Source organism: Vanellus vanellus (genome assembly GCF_965231255.1).
Source record: "Vanellus vanellus genome assembly, chromosome: Z".
In the NCBI taxonomy this organism is placed as follows: domain Eukaryota; kingdom Metazoa; phylum Chordata; class Aves; order Charadriiformes; family Charadriidae; genus Vanellus; species Vanellus vanellus.
Genome location: NC_138908.1, coordinates 71,745,539 through 71,767,433, shown reverse-complemented (window position 1 = coordinate 71,767,433; position 21,895 = coordinate 71,745,539). Strand labels below are relative to the sequence as shown.

At 37.3% G+C, this 21,895-nt stretch overlaps 1 protein-coding gene across 2 annotated transcripts in view; it reads left to right on the top strand.

Moving 5' to 3' along the window:
- The window catches only part of TTC33 (tetratricopeptide repeat domain 33), a 43,920-nt gene extending 23,727 nt beyond the window's left edge, over positions 1-20,193 (top strand). For both annotated transcript variants that reach the window (XM_082497690.1, XM_082497691.1), the window contains exons 3-5: positions 1,524-1,605; positions 9,587-9,718; positions 17,215-20,193. In XM_082497690.1, the coding sequence (XP_082353816.1) occupies positions 1,524-1,605; positions 9,587-9,718; positions 17,215-17,565 (565 nt within the window). In that variant the 3' untranslated portion in view covers positions 17,566-20,193. The remainder of the gene's footprint in view (positions 1-1,523; positions 1,606-9,586; positions 9,719-17,214) is intronic.
- Positions 20,194-21,895: the final 1,702 nt, after the last annotated feature.

Here is a 21,895-nt window from a genome sequence, read left to right as displayed (position 1 = left end):
AAATCATCAAATCATCTTTTTCTAAACTTTTTTGCTACACTCACAATGTTGCACCTTGCTGCATGGCCAGGACACCACCTAACTGAGCTGAAGACATCCCTTACTCATGTAGGTTTTATTGTGCTCTGTCTGTGCTAGGTCTTGAACAAAACTGTAATCTTCTACTCAAAAAGTTGTTTTGCTGACTAAATGACAGCGTAAGGCTTCTGCTGACTTCTGTAGAAAATATGGTGAAATTTCCTTTAGTGTGAACACCTGCCCATGGGGAATGAACTGAGATTACAAATGCACAGCTGGTGGGTAAACTTTGAGAAGATGTGAAAATGTATTGAAGCATCCTTTGCTTAGAACATTAAACATCATACTTGTCAGTGTCACTTACAAACTAATGATACCTGAATCATAATGAGGGTTTGACTTCAGTTGTGTTGCTTTTCCGATCTATTCTTCTATTCGCAATTGGTTCAGAACTTTCAGAACTTTCTGAAGTCTTCATGTGACTGCTCTGGAAAACCTGGAGGCATAAGACAAGCCAGAGGACTGAAAAATGGCGAAGGGAAAGGGAAGGAAGAATGGGGAGTATGAGAAGATATATAACTGTTTCCGTATGAAATGTGTGTGAAAATTACTTTAGTTTTATCTATACTATATTAAAATTGCAGTGTGTGTATCTATCAAGAGTAACTGCTTTCATACCTTTGCAGTGAAATTAGTATAAACATAAGAGTTCCTATACAGTTCCATAACAAAGGTGGATTTTGAAACAGATTCAGAGAACTTGTGGCACCTCAGACTCGTTAATGTTAATATGAGGCCACCTTTAGGGCTGAAAGACTGCACCCCTGTAACTGCATCTTATCATGCTGTTAAAGTTTTTCAATATGGTTCAAAACTCTGGTAGGCATTCGTCCAAGTTTTACCTCTTTGTTCAAGACAGAGACCGACTTTTTATTGGTTTTGGTCGACTGTATCTGCAACGTATTATGAAGGTACTGTATACCTTCCCAAAGTTCAGTGGTTTCAATGTATCTATTTACTTTCAACTTACTTCTTATATTTGTATACCAGAGTTACTCAGATGTCTTTAGTACCTTACAGTACAGAAATGCAGGAGAACAACTCCTATGTTTCAGTCTTTTTAGACTGAAAAGAAATTTTAAATTATGACTGTAGCAAGGCATGTTGGGTTCAGGTTATATTTCTTTATGCCTGACTAAGGATGATTTTGACAATCAGGGGAATTCAACTCCAAGATTCCTAATTTTAAGTTATTGCTTTGCCATAGGTTTCCTACGTTGACTTGTGAATTCATTTGAGGCCAGTTGTACTTAGCATCCATTTGGTCAGAAGAACAAATAGCCAGTTCCTGAAAACAGTTCAGCACGTCTTACAGCGAAGTGGTTAGAAAAATGATTAACACTAATGAGATGCCATGGCACTTTATTTAGGACAATGTCAGGATATAAATAGAAATATCTAATATCTTTAAATATAGTGAGACTGTAATATTGTTTTAACTACAGGTACCGAGAGGCTATTCACAAGTGGGATGAAGCACTTCAGTTAACTCCAGAGGATGCTACACTTTATGAGATGAAATCACAGGTAAAGCATGACATTTCTTTATCAGTTTTGGAATTAAAAAAGCAGCCATTGTGCTTCTGAACAGGTACTGTGCAACATTGTGTAGTTGTGTGCATAAACCACAGCACAATTTTGGTTTTTCGTTTTTCCCAACGCAACTGGGTATCTTTTAACCGGGATTAAAATAATGGTGAAAATCACAATAAACGACATCTTTGTTAAGACATGAATTAGGATGTTACAGTGTGGAAAAAGCAACAGAAATAGTTAAAAATTTTATTGGGAGGAGCAAGCATTACTGTGATAGATTAGCAAATTTGACATTAAAAATCTGCCTGCTTTTTCTAAAGATTTGGCTTAACACTGTCAACTTTAAATAGGGGTACTGTATGACAAAGATGTGCTCCAGTCTGTTTTCATGTTATTACACAGATGAATTAATCTTGGAAAAGAGCATTAAACAGAGTATACTTATGATGTCAAATTCATCTGAGCCTTTATTTTAAAGCTCTTTTGAGGAAAAAGGCTTGCAGCCGTCAATGCCTCACTGAAGTTATGAGATCGGCTTGTAAGTTCAATGTGTCTTTGTGTGACTTAAATGGCAAAAGGGTCAGGATCCATTATTTTGTTTGGATCGGGAAGCTTTTTTCTCCATCAGTATTCAAAGGTACAAAAATATATGTTTTCTTTCTGTATTAAATACAAATGCTCTTCTGCAAAAATTACTTTAATTTGGATTGAGGATGAGAATGAGAAATGCATGGCTTCTTTCAACCAGCTGGACAGATGACAGTGGGAAATTTCTTTTTAGGGAGGTAGCTACTCAAAATATGGCTGAAAATGACATTCTTTAAAGCTTGGATGAAGGAAAAGAGAAAGCAAAATTGTGGTGCTTCAGTGAACGCGTTGTGTAACCTTTAGGAATCTTGCTGTATTATTTAGTTTTAAAATATTTGTTACTGTAGTTCTTGTCTTGTATAAAAAAAAAAAAAAAACAAACACACCACTCCCACCCCCCCCCCAAAAAACCTCTGCAAAACCCAACACAAAACAAACCAAGCCCCCCCCCCCCCCCAAAAAAAAACACACAAAAAAACAACAACAAAACCCAAGAAGTAAAGCTGGCTATTTTCCAAGGTGTAGTGGCTGCTCTTGTTTTTTTCCTGGATGCTATCACATCTCCTCCTCACAGTCATGTTGTCTGTAAAGTGAGCAAAGTTTGATTCTGCAAAAGAATTTATTGAATAATCATAAGCTCATTTGAATACAGTAATGCTGAAGAAGGCTTTTGCTTTATATAGCTGCAGCAGGTTTAGATCTTACTTGGCATTTGCATTTGGTTTGAGAAATAATTTATGTCTTTAAAGGTTTTTCTTACTGAATTATTTTGGGAGAAGTATATTGTTGAATTGCTTTGTCAACATGTCATATGTATATAAGGCATCCAGACAGACCGTGTTAGGAAAAACTCGGGGAGGGGTGTGTATGAAGGATTGATTTCTGACGTGCTTCGTTGATTTGAATTGTGTTGGTAAGAAGATGCAGTAATTGTTTTAACTTTAAATCACTGATTTTTTTCTAGTGCATTTCTCTTGTTCTATATCCTACATGATGCTGAAAAGAGGGCATTTGCCCTCCCCACTTTCTTACCAGGCTAGATTTGTAGGCAATTGTTTCTTCTTAACTTCTAAACCAGGAGGCATATATATTTTTACAAAAAAAAAACCAAACTTCTGGAGTTCTGGGGTAACACAACACCTTAAACATGTAGACCTCCAGTGAATATTTACTTGTATTTGGATGCCCTTACATCGATGCTAGCTTAAATGAAAGATCTGTCTAGCCTAGTATCTTGACAATTCCAACAGTGGATGGCTGGGAAAAAGACATACAAATGGTAAAAGCATGTAGCAGTACTTCCCCCCCGATACTTTTTCCAGCCTCCAGCAAGCTGTGGCCCTGAGACTTCTCTGTGTTTAGAAGTGCTTGAAAGATTCTTCTTCAACAAATTTGTCTCACTGCTTTTTGGTCTCATGTAAATTTTTAGCCTCTGCAGAGCTTTGTGCCAAGGACTTCCAAATCTTCAGTAATGCCCTATTAGAAGAGATAGAATAATATAATTCTGCTTTAATTAGCAGCTTTCCAGGTGGCTGTAAAGGTTGTTAACTTACATAGCTGTTCATTTGTACGTTTAATTTTTAACTCCACTAATAAAGAAATTCTGCTAAGATGTGAAAATGGTATCAGTACTATATATATATATATATTTTTTTTTTACTGCAGTATAGAGATTGAACTCTGTTTTGAATAAAACAGACCACCTAGCAGTATTTCTTCTAGGCTGGAAAGAAATCATTCATGTGCTGTGGTGCTGGCTCCTTAACACAGGGTGTTTTTGAAGTAGCGTTTATTTTGCAATTAGAATTTCTTTTTTTTTTTTTTTTTAACTTAAAACTGTTGAAAATGACAGTTATGCTCAATGGGACAAATAAGCGAATAGCTCTCTTTTAACAGTTCTTTATTATGGTCTTATGTGAAGGTGGGAGGTGTCCCTGTAGGGGATTTGGAACTTGATGATCTTGAAGGTCCCTTCCAACCTAAACAAATCTATGATTCTATGAATGCAGGAATTAAGCTAGCTCTCCAAAAGTACTCTATTTAATTGAAATTTTCCTAAAATTAAATATTTTCACAGTGGAAATAACAGAAGAACAGGGTTAGTTTACCAGGATCCAAACTATGACTTATGCAAACGTATGCTTACTGCAGCACCCTTCAATCAGTGCTCCAGCTGCAGTACCCAGTACTGAGGGTGGGTGGTTGCTTACTTGGCACCCCAGTCCCTGGGTTTCAGCTAAATGGCAAAGGCGAGTTGGAGCAATAAGGCACACACTTTCCTGCTGACCAGGAGGAGCTGAGAAACCAGCTGTGTGACTGATTCGTCTTGCAAAACATCTTTGCATGTCTAATGAAACCATAGGAGAGTAATGAAAACTGAAAGAAGAGAGAAACCCAGGCCTTTGCTTCCACCATGCCTTTGCTTACTTTCTGGAAGAGGAGAGCAGTTGTACTGTTTCTCTTTGGTTTGACATTCTGATAGTGCATAACGCTTCTGCTGTACTGTGAATGAGAACACATTAAAAGTTTATGTACAAAATAGGGATTTATAAAATTATTTATTGAATCTTTTTAACTAAACCTCTAATCTTTAAATGAGTAACATCTCTTTAATACACACAAGTAATAATCACTGATGTTTTTTGCAGTATGACTTATGCTTACTGGAAGCTGATTAGTATAATGCGTAATTTGATACCTTCCTACTTTTAAAGGCACTAATGTGAGCTGTAAAAATCCATTTTTGCCAAAATAGGAATATGTAATTTATTCCAAAAATATTGTGGTTAATATTTAAATAATACTGTCTTAGCGTTGACTGTATTATTCCAATCCAGCATACCAGCACAAATACTGCAGCTATTAGTGTGTAGCTAAATGAGAAAGTTTTGGTAGCTCCAGATTTGGAAGAACTGTACACCAGCTTCAGCAAGGGCTTGACCAGCATTGGGCCTATGAAAATCTGCCTGTCTTGGTATGTGAGTCATATACTAGAGGAGCTGATTCATATTAAAAATGACTTTGTGTGATATGCAAAGATTCTGTATAGTCTACAGTAATTTTCTTTCAGTGAGGAAAAGTCTCCTCATTAAGTAATTTATTTTGAGAATTAACATTTGATGGATTGTCTTGCATCGGCATAAATGTCTGTATATCATGTTACGTTTATTAAGATAGTCTTAGCTAGGGTTATATAGCAGCTTCCCAGTTCATCAGTATTTCCTTTCTCAGCAGCAAACTTAACATTTTAGATACCTTGTTGTTTAATATGCAGCTCAGATAAGTATGCTAATAACACAGTAGGAATCTGTAAATATTTATGGTAAGTTCTTAAAGAACTGTATTTTAACAGATGTAGGACAAATGTCTTTCAGTATTTTTGTAGAGTATTGTTTAAAGTTCTCAGTTGTCAATGACACTTGCAGGAAGTATGTTTCCAGGAAAATATACAGGAATTGTGGAATTGCTCAACTGCTTCAAAAACCCATAAAAGTTGATGAGTAGTTTTTCCATTGCTCTCAGCTACTTTTTGATCCATTTAAAAACAGACTGTTACGGTGTGTGGAGAGGTTAGGGGTGCACTAATGCTGTTCTTTCCATGTAAGATCTTGCAGTGTGTATACTTGATATTCCATTACCAGCCTAAACTGCTCTCCTGTTGCAAGAACAATGAGTGGCAAGTAAATGTTTATGCAAGCAGTTCATTTATGTATTTCTGTTTCAGAAAAAAAAAACTTAAAAAAAAAAAAAAACAGCAACAGCCTAGTGTTGATTCTAGTATTAGATAAGTAGCATCGTAAGTAAATTCAAAGGATTGTATGAAGAGTACACATATTAATGCAGTCACTAAGACTGTTTGAAATTCATTGTGGGCTAAGTTTCTTAAACATTGGCTGGATTATTTTATTGCTGCTTTGAGAAATTATTTGAATTTGGGCCGGAACGTTTGTATGCTGGACTACGTGGGACTCTTCCTTGGGTGAAGAGAGATATCAAAGGACTTGCTGCATTATGATATATATATATATATATATATATATATAACAAACTCCTTGGGAATCAGGCACTCTTCTATTCTACGCCACTCCTGAGACTTTACCTGGTTCATGTTGCTCATCCAGTTACATTTCCACCTCAGATCTCAGATAACATTTTCAAACACACGGTGCAACTATGACAGGATTCCTAAAGTACACGATATAATTATTTATAGAAACAAGTAAATACAAATGTAAACAGTCAGGCTTATGTCCATTTAATAAGTTTTTTGGATGTTTGTCATCAGCTGTCTGAGGATCTAGTTTCTGTACAACCCTGCATCCTGAGTTTCTCAACTTGGATTCATTGAACAGGACCAGAATTTCAGATGTATGTCTTTTTTCTTTCTTTTTTTTTTTAATATGCCAAACCCATCATACTGATATTCAAATCATTCCAGTTCCCCTCTTCTAAAGGTTTTCCTAATCTTGAACTCATTGAAGAAATAATATCAACTTCTAACTATCCATCTTCCTGCTTAAGAAATTATAAGGTTCCTAAGATGACGAGAATCACAGTCCCCAGTTTAGGTTATACCAATTCCGCTAATAATTGCTGATTACTTTAAAATGTATGTTTGGTTGGTTGGTTGGCTTTTTAAACTGGGATGTAGTGAGAAGAGTTTGCCATCAAAGTGTAGATGTAAACTCCAGAAAGCTACTTATAGGTAGGAGGAATTTTATTCATCCTTGTTTTGAAATCAGTTTCTGGATAGAAGAAGGAATTGGGTCAGTTTCACTGGTCTTGGAATGTATCTATATATAGTGATTCAGCTTCAAGCCAGTGAGCTCATCTAAAACCAGGACTTACTCAGATTCATAACACTTCCAAAATACTGTGGGTAGGACAGGATGGGTCATTCTGCTGCCTGGATTTTTAATACTTGGTCAGTCTCCTGATGACAGTAGCTATGTTTAATTTTTTTTTTTTTTTGCCACTGAGTTCATCTAATTCTTTTAATCTCTCTCATACTTTTTTTTTCTTAAACTAGATCTATTAAACTAAGTCATTGTAGTGACATGGATGTTGTTTAGATGCATGTGATAATGGTAAACCTATGTTGGAATAAATTAGGTTCTGAAAATCCACCTACAGAACATCTTTGTAAGACATTTCCCTCTAGTCATTTTTAATATATATGTGTGCATGAGAGTCCTGAGATGTTTTTTCAGGGCTTTTTTTGGTTTTTTTTTGTTGGTTTTTTTTTTTTTTCTAATTGTTTGATTAGTTTTAAGAATGTGTTCTAATAAAGTGTTATCACTATAATTGGGAAAAAAAATGAAATGTGCAATGAGATTAGTTGACTGTGAACCTTGAATGCCATCCTGCTAATGAAGTTTGAAAAAGAAAATTCACTGGAGAAATTAATTTGAGAGCAACAGAAAAGGAATAGAATCTTAGTGTGTCGGCTCTTAGAAGGGTGTTTATAAGCAATCACACAAGTCCTCATCTTTACCTTAGGTGATTCTGGGAAAATAGCCCTTTTTTACCATACCTTGCATCAAAATAGATTAGAGACCTATTTTGCTAGTAGGATTGTCTCTTTTATGAAGATTTTCCCCAGTGTAATTTTGATAAGTAAAAGCTTAATATCTTCATACTCTCAAGTGCAAGGTTATATGTTGGTGCCAAAACATCGAGGAAGAGAGATTTAAATGGACTTTTCAGTAATACATAACTCCTCAGTAAAGCGTCATGCTCTTTGTCTGTTCATTGAAAAATTTCCTAATGCAACTGAATTAGTTTATCTAAAAAGTAAACATCTGTTTAAAAAAGAAATGTTATGTCTGAATATGCTACTTTATTATAATGGTTTGTCACCTTATTAGAAAAATGCTTGCTTGTTCCTGTACTTACTAGTAATCTGAATGTTTTGCATTCACAGACCTCCTGCAGATAAGAGAAACTGCACAGAAAAATGCAGTTGAACTGAAAAGTATTGGAAAAACTTTGTTTACAAAGCATGGTCACTGAGAACTGTTGAGGAAAAAAGGGAAAATGACATGACATACAACTGTGGGGTTTTTTTTAAAAGTTTTTAGGTACTTCTAAATTCCAGTGTTCAGCCCATTAAATGGAATTAAAGAGAAGACATAGGACTAGTCTATAGAAAAATTTAATCTTACTAAAACAGCAGGAGTATGGATCCAGAGGGTTTATTGGAAGCTACACTTTCTTTTTTTCTTGGGTACAGGATTACTTTCTGGAGTAAATATTTTTCATTTTTAGCTGTGCTCACCCCAGTGCTGTGCAAGTATTATTGCATTTGAATCCTGTACTCCACACTTATATTTATCTATTAAACTTATCATAGAACAGTAAGGTTAAATAAATTCTTTTTGCACTTCAGCAATAGTACTGATATGTTCTAATATTATTCATCATGCTTGCGGGTCAGTTGGGATGAAAGTGGTTGCCCACACATGAGTCTTACTCTTGCGGTTGACATTCTCATCATACTGTAGGAATGCGGTTGTCATTTGTTTCTTACACTGGTATCTATCACCATAGCATGTGGGTGTCTGAAATCATGATCTCATAGTGATGCAGGTCTTCAGGTAGTGTGCCAATCTCATGGTGGTCTTGGAAAAATACAGCAGGGTTTGAGCTATGTTATGTATCGTTAAGTGCGATTTATAGGCTTAGTTATGGAGGTTGATTGCAAGGAATAGAATACTATGGTAACAGGGTGACACTAGGCTGTACTGCTGATTAAAAGAGATTTCCACATTCGGAAACCACTTTTTTTTTTTTTTTTTTTTTTTCTTTTTTTCAGTGTAGGTGACTTCATGTCTAAGTTAGGCTTTGCTATTGCAGAATGCTTACTCTCCAAATACAACAGTAATTGTTAAGGGCTCTTTCCATGCTGAATTACAGGGATTGTTTCTATAGTTATTATGCGTACTGCAGCTGTATTTGGTAGATTCCAGTCTTCTGTTAAAAAATATAACCCGGGAAATTTTCAACAATACTTGCTTATTTATTGTGTTTAATTCTCAATGTGTTTGTCCTTCAGTGTATTCTGTTAGGCTTTTACAGAGTATGGGGTTTGTAAAGAGGAAGGGAGAGGGAGGGACACCTTCAGAAGCAATTAATCTGCTTCTAATAGAGTTGCTTAAATAGTTCAGATGAATCATCCTCTATCATGCCTGTTTCTCTCCATGGGCCATGGAGAGAGTCTGTGTGACTATCTATGATCAGACAACTAACTCTTAAACTAGAAAAAGCTAGGTGAGATGAACGTGTCCTTGAAATAATGGTGGTTGCCTGGGTAATCCCAGAAAACTTAAATCTGTTTTCAATTTTGATTATTCTTATTCCTCTTATTTTCCTTTTTCTGTCATAGGTCCTGATGTCTTTACATGAAATGTTCCCAGCAGTGCATGCAGCAGAAATGGCTGTCCAGAGAAATCCACGTTCCTGGGATGCCTGGCAGACTTTAGGACGTGCCCAGCTTGGGTTAGGAGAGATAGCACTGGTAGGAAAATGGTTAACATTAATATGCTAAACTTGTAAACCGCATCCTCTGAGTTGCGTGTGAGAGAGTCAAAGTACAGAAATACCAAGGTAGCTGAATGTCTTTATGTAACCTGAAAGTAAGCAAGGAAAAAAGTTGTTGTTACTTATCTCGAGTGTTCCCTTCACTTTGTTGTTTTTCACAAGTGCTTCCTGTGTGGTTTTGTTGCTGGGCTTGTGGAAGACCTGCCTAGCTCAAGGCCTTTAGTGTTACGTACTATATTTATGTGGTGGCTTTATGCAATGGAATAATTATGTTGACATAACTGCGCATACTACATTTTGGGTACAGTACTGCTACAGTGCAGTTCACCATGGTTTAAAGATGAAGGTACTGTGAAGTCACAGTCAATATTCAGGCTTGATTTTATACGTGCCCGCTAATAAGATTCTCTTATCTTGTTTTCAATGTCTCCTACTGTCCTGCTTCAGGTGCAGCAAATCATGTGTGCTCATTCATGCTTCCCTCTGGCTCCTTGACCCCAAATGGAGCCTGAAGTTGCTTCTTTTCTTAGTAATACAGCAAAAATGATGGGAAGCTCTGCAGCAGCTGGAGTGCATCTTTTCTCTAGCTGCAGCTGTATGCCATGGTGCTGCAAAGGGAGACTCTTACCCCATGTCAGATCACCCTCAGCCTATAGGCTATACACCTGTAAATAACGTAACTTTTATAGTGTAATAGTTTTCTGCTAATGAGTGAACTTTTTGATTCAGACACGTTCACAAAAATCCATTATGCATTGTGAGCTGCCAGATAAAAAAGATACTAGGTTTATTTTATTTCTAATAAAAGTAGCTGTATGCAGGTTCGATACAAATAATTTTGTTGTTAATTTAGAGTGTTTTTGCAAAGCTACAATGTTTGGAGCGAAAATTTTCAAGAATAAAAAAATAATTATTATTTTTTTGAGGGAGGCTAACAGATCATGCAAAACCAGTTTCTTTTTAAAATGTAGTAAGGTGCAGTATTTAAAAAAAAAAAAAACCAAAACAAAACAAAACACAAACAAAACCAAAAAAACAAACCCAAACCAACCCAAACAATGATAAAAACATAAGACAAAAGCTGTGTGTTGCTGATGTGTAGCGTGCAATCTTATGTTAGTGCAGTATCATAATATGAAATATTTAATATAAATCCATGCATATCTGCATCACATCACATAATGGGTCACGTTCCATGGCTTCTGTGGTGTAGAAAGTAAGAGTAGATGGTCTGTCCTGTCTGGACCTACCATCTACAAATCTTTTTTTTCTTTTTCGTTTTAAGTGTCTGAAATTGTTGCTTTAAATTATGTCTGAGATTTTTTAAATGCATTAGTCTCAGGAAATTCAAAGTTTTATTTTCTGCAAGAATCCTAGGTAACTGATGCTGCTTATTCTATAAAAAATGCTACACTTTCTCTCATGTGGTTCATAGGTATTGATATACCTATACTAGTTATACCACCAGGTCTGCTCACCAGATCCTATAAGCTTTGTCTACATGGGCAAGTCACATCACAGCAATTGGAGTGGGACCCAGTGTTCACATTATATTCATTTTGTTCTACTTTAGAGTAGCAGTTCAGGTGCTTTCTTGGAGTGTGTTGTCAAGCTTAATTAGAAAGGAATCTGGTTTATGTAGGCTGAGACTATTCCATGATGCAAACCAAAGCATTTTAAGTGGGAACAGTCAGAGATTTGCATCACAGTACATTATTCATCTGAAATAAAACACTACTCTATGTACACCTGTAGTTGCTATATTGACCTTACTGTCTGTGAAGAGAGAGGGAGGAGGAGTTAGCACCAGATAGTCTGCCCTCTGAATGTTTTTGTCTGTCTCTGAGTAGGGATCCTAGGTAAGCTCCAACAGGTAAGCTCCTGTTGGTGTCCCCAGTGCTTTAGTACTGGGCATTTCTACTTTTTTGCCTTACTGTCTTTAAAGCATATTGAACTGCCTTCTGATGAATATGTTGTCACTAACAAAGAACATGGAGAGTTAATCTAAACTGCAGGTAATATTCACTATTTATTTTTGAACCAAGCAATTTTAAAGGAATCTTAAAAGGTTAAGACTGGAGGAGTCTTAAAACCTTAAATGATTTCTTAATTACTGAACCTGCAGAGGCTTTGTGACCAGGTGATCTAAGTCATAATTATCCTTTTCCCATTACCTTTTCATTGCCGTGATTTTCTGATTTTTCACTGCATTATATTTTTTACAAAGAAAAGTTAATAAAGCATATACGTCAGGGCTTTTTAGTCGTGTGTGTGTTAGGCATTACTGCCCTTCTCAGGAGCAGCTTCTTTTGTTTCTTTCTTTCATTTCTCCTCCACCAATGTCTGTCTTCGCTACCCACATCCTGCCAAATGGTCTGTTGTAAATATTTTTATTACTTCACAACGAATGATGCACTTTTTCTTAGGAAAAAATAATTTACTGTATTTTAATTTCAAGTTTCCCAGGTCCAAAATACAGCTTCCAAACAAATCTAATTTCTGTTATGAGCTGCGCAATATACTCACTTCTTGCAAACAAAGAAAGATTTGATTTGGTTTGGTTTTGTCAAACTTGTGACAGAAAGGGTGAGAAAAATTATCGCCTTTTTATTTAACTTTTACAAAGGCTGTTTGCTCTTCTTTATGGATTTACTGAATAGGGTAATTCAACAGTGATACTTCTTTGTGAGCAGGCATAACTTTATTTCTGTAAAGGCAGAAATTCCTTAAGTTCTACAAATCAGTTGGCCATAGCACACCCAAATAAACTTTGCAACATGAATGTAGAGATGTAGAAATATTGTCAAGCTTGCAATATTTCTCTCATTTAATTGTAAATGTTCTTTTTATTTACAAATGATACTTACTGCATTGGTGATGACAACTTAAGCAGTAACAATTTCACACTGATATCTTCATTAGAACAGTTCTTCCCATGAGACTGAGCCAGAGCCCCAGAGACACACTGTAATTAAGTGAACAAAAAAAAAAGCAGCTTTAAAAAAAAAAGCAAAAAAAAAAAAAAGCACCAAGTGAAATTGACTGACTCTCCCACCTTGGAGAAATTCATAAGCCATCTGGTCATGGTCATGGGCAACCAGCTCCAGGTGGCTGTGCTTGAGCAGGGGCTTGGCCCAGGTGACCTGGGAAGGTCCCGGCCACCCTCAACCATTCTCTGGTTCTGTGACTTAAGCTTTCCCTGTTGTGGGCTGGGGCGTCCGCATCAAATCTGGAGGACTGAAGATTACAAAGTTAACTGGGTAAATATGAGCCAATTGTGCATGCTTTTTTTTGATGTTTTGAAGGATGTGATTTAGTGTATTGTTACTAAGTAGTTACTGGCTGAAGTGTGGTCTTTTGAGTGTGATACTACATTTTGTAAAAGGAATCAAGCCTTGACAATATGAATCCTAGTTTAAAGCTCTGTCAGTGAGCCCTGCTAGCTTGTGAGCAAAGACCTCCTTCCCCCTTTGGGAAAGGTGAATCCCATCCAACGCCAGCAAGCCTGGTGCTGTGTTGGCCATCCCATTATCAAAAAAACCCAAAACTGTGGTGGTGACACCAGCCGCAGAGCCATGTATTAATAAACTGGATCCATTGGTTTCTTCCAGTATTGCTGCCCGCAGCTGGGAGGAGAGAGGAAAAAAATAAGCTGCGCTCCAGATTCCGTTACCAGCTGTCCCAAGGCCCTGGAGTCTCTTTTGATGCCCCTTGGACTGTGCGTTGCGGCTTCATTACAACCCACATGGAAGAGCAATAATGGGTAGTAGTCCGAGGGCTGTACCAGGTTGGGAAGTTTCCTGGTGATGCCCTTAACCCAGGCCCCAGGGAGGCAGCAGACTTCCCTAAGAGGAGGGTCTGACCGGCATATTGGATATAAGTTGGATGCTGTAAAATAGATTGAATATACTTTGGATGCTGTAAAAAAATCCATATTTAAGGATCATTAAATACAGAGAAAGATTGCTTACAGATATATCTTCACTGATGAACATCCTTTGAAACAGGTCAGATAGTATCTGTCAAGTGTAACCTAATACAAACCTTGGGGACAGATGTGAACTGCATAACCTCTTTAAATGCTCCCTTACTTTTTTTAGGGGTCATTGTATAGTGACAATTACTAGGTCCACGTGTTACAAAAACATGTACAAAAGGGGTAGTCTGATCAAAACTGCCCTTTGTATTTAAAGACTCTGCAAACCAGCAGAAGAGATTCTGCTCATAGGACAAATGAGACATTGTTTGCTACAGAATACCCTCTAGTGAGATGAAATGTAAAATATTTTAAAAATACAAATACTTCAAATATTGTAATTCCACAAGTGAGAATGTCTTGCAGTGGATTTTACAGTAGTCTTCCTTACAGAAGCAAAAGCTGATATGTGACTACATACTGATTTAAAATGCCATAATCCTTACGTGCAGGGTCTCTAAGACCACAGTTGCTCATTAAAATGAGGCTAGAAATAACCAAGTTTATCTAGTGCCAACACATTTTCTTTTAACGCCAGACAGGCAGTTGGGGAAGGAGACTTATGTCTCCATCAGTGGGAGAATTAAAAGTAGCACTATTATTTTCTTTTCTCATGTCTTAATAGAAATTAATGGCTGTGAAAGCAGTTACAGTGGCAGCATGAAATTTTATGTGGATGACAATTCTGTATGTTTTAAGTATTATATTGCTGCATTAAAATGAATCCCTCTGGTCTTTTGCAGCACTTAGAATTTATTATTTTATTGTTCTTTTATTGTTTATAAAATTGTCACACAGAATTTTTTTTTCTAATAGATTTACAGAGATGATCATTTTATGCTGTATTGCATGAATCATCTAGACAGCTTCTAAGCTTATTAAATTTTACTTTGTATATGAGTGCTGTGTTTAATGTCTTTTATTGTGCATGAACATAACTATATAGACAGGTTTTAATTAGGGGACCTCTTTCACGGAAAGCTTAAAAGCAGGTAGTGTTTGTTTATATTTTGTTTTCAACAGAAATACAAAAAAAGGAGCATTTAGTGTTTACTTGTAGCCAATCTATCCCTGGAAATAAAAAGCTAGCAAAGTTGAATAAAATGACACTATTTTGCAAGAATTTTACAGCACTCCTCCTTCTGTTTGAAGTTCAGCGTACTCCTACACTTGAGAGCTGGCTGTGGACCAGTAATGAAGTATTTACTTTTTTTTCCTGGAACTGAAAGGCTGCCGATTACAACAGCTTATATACTGATAGCATAATCAGCATTTCCTGAATCTGATTTGTATCTCTTGTCTGCTTCACATCATGCGAAGTTCATATATTAATCTGTGCCAGCAGAAGGATTAATTGATAGTTTCTTTCAATGCAGATGAAATGTTGTGATTTTTCAAATTAATTTGCATGCTTTAAGTAATTTATAAATTACAACAGAATATGGAATTTTATGGTTGTTCATATATCTTTAAAGTTCATATATGCAAGTTGTTAGAACTCCTCCCAATTATAATCCAAATCCATATCATCACTGTTTTCCCACCCTACACGATGGCTTCTGTACGTTGTCACACAAGAGTTTGGTCACTCAGGTGGCCATTTCCATAACTTACCATACAGTCATAGATGCGAAATACACATATGCCTGTGCTTATGTACACATAAGTCTGAGTAAGGTAAGGTCAGTCTTGACCTTTTCACTGTTAATATAACTATAAACACAATACAGTTATAATTCTTGGTGTAGCATTTTTCCAGTATTGTATCAATCTCTTCTTGTTTTATATTTAACGACTTCAGTTTTGAATATTTGCATTTGTGGGACTTTTCCCAATTGAGCTGAAAGACAGGAGAAACAGTATCAACTATACTTACTTGTATTAATATTACATAGTTCATAAAATTATAGGAGTTCTTTCTTAGAGCAACTCCAAGTTAGGAGTTTATTTGTCAACTTTTGCCTGTTTAGGTAAGTGTATTTGCAACCACAAACCTGTTGCAGAACCTCCTTGTCACGGGGCTAGAATTACTGTAGTATTAGATATGTATGTGAAGTGACTGCATGCTAATTTAAAAGCAGCAATATTAGTGATACTTCAAATCCCAGTTGTCCCTTTTCTCTAGTCCTTTAAACCATGTCTGTCTGCTTTTGCCTTCCCGTAAATCTGATGGTAAGAGAACAGTGGGATAGAAAACCAAAACAAAAATTATTCCTGCTTTTACCTTTTTAATTGCAATAGTATTTTTGATACATGAACTCTTATTTTTGCCCTTGTTGCCAGGTACCTGATTTGTTCATGCATTGTTGGTACTTTCAGACACTTGTCCAATTTTCAGACCTCGGTCCAATTTTGTTTAATAAATTCATTAATGACCTGGATGAGGGGACAGAGTGTATCCTCAGCAAGTTTGCTGATGATACCAAACTGGGTGGGGTGGCTGACACCCCAGAGGGCCGTGCTGCCATCCAGCGTGACCTGGACAGGCTGGAGAGCTGGGCAGAGAAGAACCTAATGAGGTTCAACAAAAGCAAGTGCGAGGTCCTGCACCTGGGGAGGAAGAATGCTAGGCACCAGTACAGGTTAGGGGCGGACCTGCTGGGAAATAGCTCTGAGGTGAAGGATCTGGGGGTTGTGGTAGACAGTAAATTATCCATGGCCCAGCAATGTGCCCTTGTCGCCAAAAAGGCCAATGGAATCCTGGGCTGCATAGGGAAGAGTGTGGCCAGTAGGTCGAGGGAGGTCATTCTCCCCCTCTCCTCGGCACTGGTGAGGCCACAACTGGAATACTGTGTCCAGTTTTGGGCTCCCCAGTTCAAGAGGGACAGGGAACTGCTGGAGTGAGTCCAGCGTAGGGCAACTAAGATGATTAAGGGCTTGGAGCATCTGCCTTATGAGGAAAGGCTGAGAGAGCTGGGACTCTTTAGCCTGGAGAAGAGAAGGCTGAGGGGAGACCTTATTATGGTGTACAAGTATCTAAAGGGTGGGTTGAAGGAGGATGGAGCCAGGCTCTTTTCAATGGTTCCCAGTGACAGGACGAGGGGCAATGGGCACAAGTTAGAACACAGGCAGTTCCGTTCAAATACACGGAAAAACTTCTTTACGGTGAGGGTGACAGAGCACTGGCACAGGCTGCCCAGGGAGGCTGTGGAGTCCCCTTCTCTGGAGATTTTCAAGACCCGCCTGGATGCAGTCCTGAGTGATGTGCTCTGGGCAATCCTGCTTTAGCAGGGGAGTTGGACTAGATGATCTCTAGAGGTCCTTTCCAACTCTGATAATTCTGTGATTCTGTATGCACTATCGTTTGGGGGTAATGCTGCTATTGAGTTTGCAGCTGAGGGAGGATTGTTCCACTAAAGATAGACTGGAGTAAAATCACTTTTGTCTTTGCTTGAATGATGTATGTAATTATTTTTTATTGTTGTTGTTAATTTTTATGATGAAATACGTAGGCTTTAAAGTTTCTAATCCTTGTTTCTTCCCTATTCTGTTTGTAGGCAATCCGAAGTTTCCAGGTGTCCTTACACATCTTTCCAATGAACCCTGAAGTATGGAAAGAGGACCTTTCCTGGGCAAGAAAACTACATGAGCAGCAGAAGGCAACAAAGACTGAGGCAGTGCAAGCAGTGGCAAATGAAAAAGAGGTTGCACAAGAATCAATCCCAGACTATGACTTTGAAAGTGATGAAATTGTGGCAGTCTGTGCTGCTATCGCAGAGAAGGAAAAAGCTCTTTCAGCAGCTAAAACAGTAGTGATTGTGTCTGCTTCAGGCACAGTAGAGACTGTTAGTGAGGTGGAGAATTGTCCTACAACCCCTGATGAAACCCTTTTCATCAGAGCTCGATAGGGCAGCCTTATGGGTTGCCATACTGTTTTGAGAACTGATGTTATTTATTGTGTTGGGCTTGCTTTGTTTTTGTTTTTTAAACAGCAGGAGAGCCTACAAAAGTTGAAGAATTGAAGTTGGGTTTTTTTTTGTAAATCAAAAATGCAACGACCTAAGTTATGGTTTCATCCGTATTTTTGGAGAAGAAAGCCAAGAGCTGATTCTAAAAATCTTATGAACAAATGTAATGCTAAAATGCTTAACTACATTCTAACAATTGGTTTCATCTTTATATATTTCATAATTTTACAAGTTAACGTCTACATTTTCTCGGTAATCAGTAAGCTTTTATTTAAACTGTAAGAGAATTTTTTTTTTTAAAAATCTATTTCAATCCTTATTCATTAACATTATTTATCTTCCAGTTAAAGTGTGAACTGTTCTCTGTTATCAGAAGTCTTTGTTTCATTAAGATTACTTTTTCTGTGAGGAAGTTTCCTGTGAAGCAGAGGTGGATTATTATTATTATTTTGCTTGTGTGTGTGCGATAGATCTGGAATCTGATTTGTAGTCAAATGATATCAGTAGAAACCTGTATGCGGCTTTCATAGGTGAATGGATTAAACGCTTTCTGATTAGATGAAAGGAAATGCTATACCAAACACCCCTGAATGCTTACTTATTACTAAATGTTTCACCAGAAGAAAGAACATTCAGCTGAGACTGAAACTGGCCTGTCCTTATCTTGAGTGATGTGCTGCAGACATCACCAAAAGTAGAATGGTGGGAGTTGGAAATAGGTATGTCTGAAATGTATTACATTAAGCCTTTTCTTTCCTAGTGAGGCTAATCTGATAAAGGGAGTCAATTTGTTCTTTCCTAATTCTTATGACCTGCCATTTAAAGGTCTGTTCTTAGTGAACCAGTTTTTCAGGACAGCATTGCCTGAATCTCCCTCTTTATCCTTTTTGGATTTTGGTAGGTATTCACATTGTGTTCACTTAGAGACGTAATGTAGGAGATTTGTTTAATGTTCATCTTTCTTTAGGGGAAGGTGGCTGTTGGTCCTCACATGGGTAGTTCAGCGAAATGACGTGTCAAATGAAGTCAGGCTGTGTCTTTGATGTGCTCTGTGCTGAGACTGATCACTTTTCGTTGTCTTGGAGGCATGGTAGAGATGGTCACCTCCTAAGTGGACTGGAAAAAATGGTCAACTGAGGAATTCTGGGAGAATTCAGGATTGGAACACGTCATTTCTACTTGATAACATTTTGCGTGATAAAAACATTTGAATAATAGTTTTGTAGACAAGTGAAACATTTTGAAATCGTCATCTTTTCATTTTTCATATCTGATTTCTGTTTTCAAAATAACACATTTTAAAAGGGAATAATGTTGCTCGAGAAGCATAGTGATTTTTGCAATAGCAAGTGTATTATAGAAAAATTATTCATCCTAGATCATACTTTCAGTTGAATATCTGTGTTTAAGAGAACACTTATAGTCTTTCCAGAAAGTATCCCTTTCAAAAACTGAATTTCCTTGTTGTACTTACTAAGTTTTCATAAATTTTCGCAAGATTCTTCCTGAATGTATTTTTGTATATATGTGAATTTTTAGATCTGTGCTTGCGTGCACACACAAGAAAATTTACAATTTTTAATATCTCCTGAGTATTCAAAATAATTATAATTACAGCAACGAATATATATTAAGAAATATAAAGCATCCCTGTGCTACGTTTTTATTTGTTCATTCTACTTCTAAAAGTAGATCTTAAATGCTTACTGAGTAGGCATTTGGTTAAAATACAGCTTGAGACACAGTTTAAATTGTCCCAGTTAAAGAATTTCTTAATCTTATTTTTCCTAACAACTTAAATAGTACTATCTATTCAGCCTTAGGAAGAGTTTGTATGAGAAGGATTTGAACAGATTTGTTCAAAGAAGAGACATTTTCTGTCTAGAAGAGGAACTGTGCGAGAGGCTGTAAGGTATGTTTTCATTTGGAAGGAACTCAGCTATAATCCAACACGTTTTCTTTCTTTGCGCTTTATACTTGCGTCAGCGTTAGGTATCTACTCATGCAGGAAGGACTGCCTCCCTCCTTTCAGAGGTCCATGTTATCACAGAATCTGTTTCCACTGAAATAATTCACAAAATTCCTATTGACTGCAGCAGTGCTGGGCCAGACTAATGGAGGGGTGTACATCTACGCCATGGGGCAGAACAGCCATACCAGGTTTGAGGGGTGGTCGTTTCCATCCCCCGTACTAAATGTGTTTTCCTTCTGATCAGATTAGGTTATGAATTCTAGGTATTGTCAGGACCATAGTGTCTTGTAGAACATTGTAGAACAGGTAAATTCTTGTGACGCTGTTATCCTCAAACTGGGAAGAAGTTAAAAAAGTGGTGATTTCGACATTGGTTTTGTACAGCATGCCATGTTTTGCATGTATGGGATTTCTTCAATCTCTTTGAATAAAATACTGATTTCTGTGTTGCTTAGTTATGCCTGTTTATTCTTTTAGTTATAAGGAATAAGGGTTACTATTGACCATTTTAGAATGCTACTAATTTAATCAGTTGGCTTCTTGGGTCTCTGCTGAACATGTTAATGTGTTATAGTGGAAAAAAAACACAAAAGACATCTCAGGAAAAATGTTTAGTAAAAGGTAGTGCTCAGTGTTTTTAAACCTCTCGGGGGTATCCACATGAGAGGAACACAAAGGAGAAAGCCTTTGTTATCAAAAATAGGAAATCTGTGAAGCACACTCCCACTTTGCCAGCAGAAATTTATTTTTATTGTTGTTCATCATCACTAGTGGCAGTGGCTGCAGTAGCTTCCATGTGTTTGCCTTCCATGTGAATCATATATTAAAATTCTGAAATGTTGCAACATCATTGAAGAGGGAATCTCAACAACACAGTAACCTAGGTGGATTAATTTTGTTTAATTTAAAATTTACAATTAAATATTTAAATATATTTTTTCCCTTTGGTTCTCTTTATATCCAGGGGAAAGAAATACACAGCCTCAGAGCCATCCGTATGCCTTGTGTTAGATAAGTATCTTAGAATGAGTTGAATCAGCCTCCCAAGGTGCCTAATTATTTTCACTGACTACAAAGGAACCTGAAGGTGACTGACTGGCGGTTAACTTCAAATGCTGAAACAGGTCAGCTGATTTCCACACTTATAGATGCAGATAAGTATCTTTAAAAAGCTAAACATAGGTTATACTGAGAGAGAATAAGTCCTTTCTGACAATACTAGAGGGTAAAAAAAGTATGTATGATAAAACACAACTGTGACTCTAATTTGATAATACCATAAAAGACTGGATTTTAAAAGTAGTTATAGAGGGGAAAAGAGCAAATGTAACAGTTTCCTCTACTCTTCTAGTTCCTGAAAGTTGTCTTTGAATATCTGTTTGTGTTGGTGATCAAGATGAGAAGAGGTAGCACTGGAAACTTACCTGGCCATATGAGGTGAGATCTGGCTCCCCAGATCCTCAAATCAAGGGGAAGGAGGTAAAAACTAAGTTTAAGGGCAGGTGCTCTCTTAGTTTATTTTGAAGTCCTATAATAGCTATAAAACTACAATAAGCTTAGTTAGGACTGAGGCACAGGAAAGCAGGAGCATGTGAGCTTAGTTTATTGGCAGGTTGTAGACACCCTGTGTTTATTGTAGGTCAGTATGATGTTAATATCATGTTCTCGAATCAACTGGAGTCCTTGACCTGTGGTATCTCCAGAGAGGGCTACTGTAGAAGTGGGAGGAGCTTACAAGTATGGACGATTGCTTGATCCTGCTAGATGTGCTGGGCTGGTTTTGAGGGCTGGTTTTCTAAGAGCTGCAACTCCAGGAGCTCTAAGGGTTGTAGAGGGTAAATGGTGAAAGGGAAAGATTAGAGATGCAGAATGAGTTGACTATTTGGGTTCAGAAAGCAGATGATTTAGTCTTCAGTTGGTTTCCAGATCCAGTAAAACTGGCAGGTCTAGAACAAGGCCTAGAATTGGAAAGGTCTGGTGGTATTTAGTAGCTCTAGTAGTAAATTTGCCTGAAGTATAATCGTATCATAGAATTGTATCATAGGATGGTTTGGGTTGGAAGGGACCTTAAAGATGATCTAGTTCTAACCCTCCTGGCATGGGCAGGGACACCTTCCACTAGACCAGGTTGCTCAAAGCCCCATCCAGCCTGGCCTTGAACACCTCCAGGGATGGGGCCTCCACAGCTTCTCTGGGCAACCTCTTCCAGTGTTGCACCACCCTCAGAGTGAAAAATTTCTTCCTGGCATCTAATCTAAATCTACCCTCTTCCAGTTTGAAGCCATTATCCCTCATCCT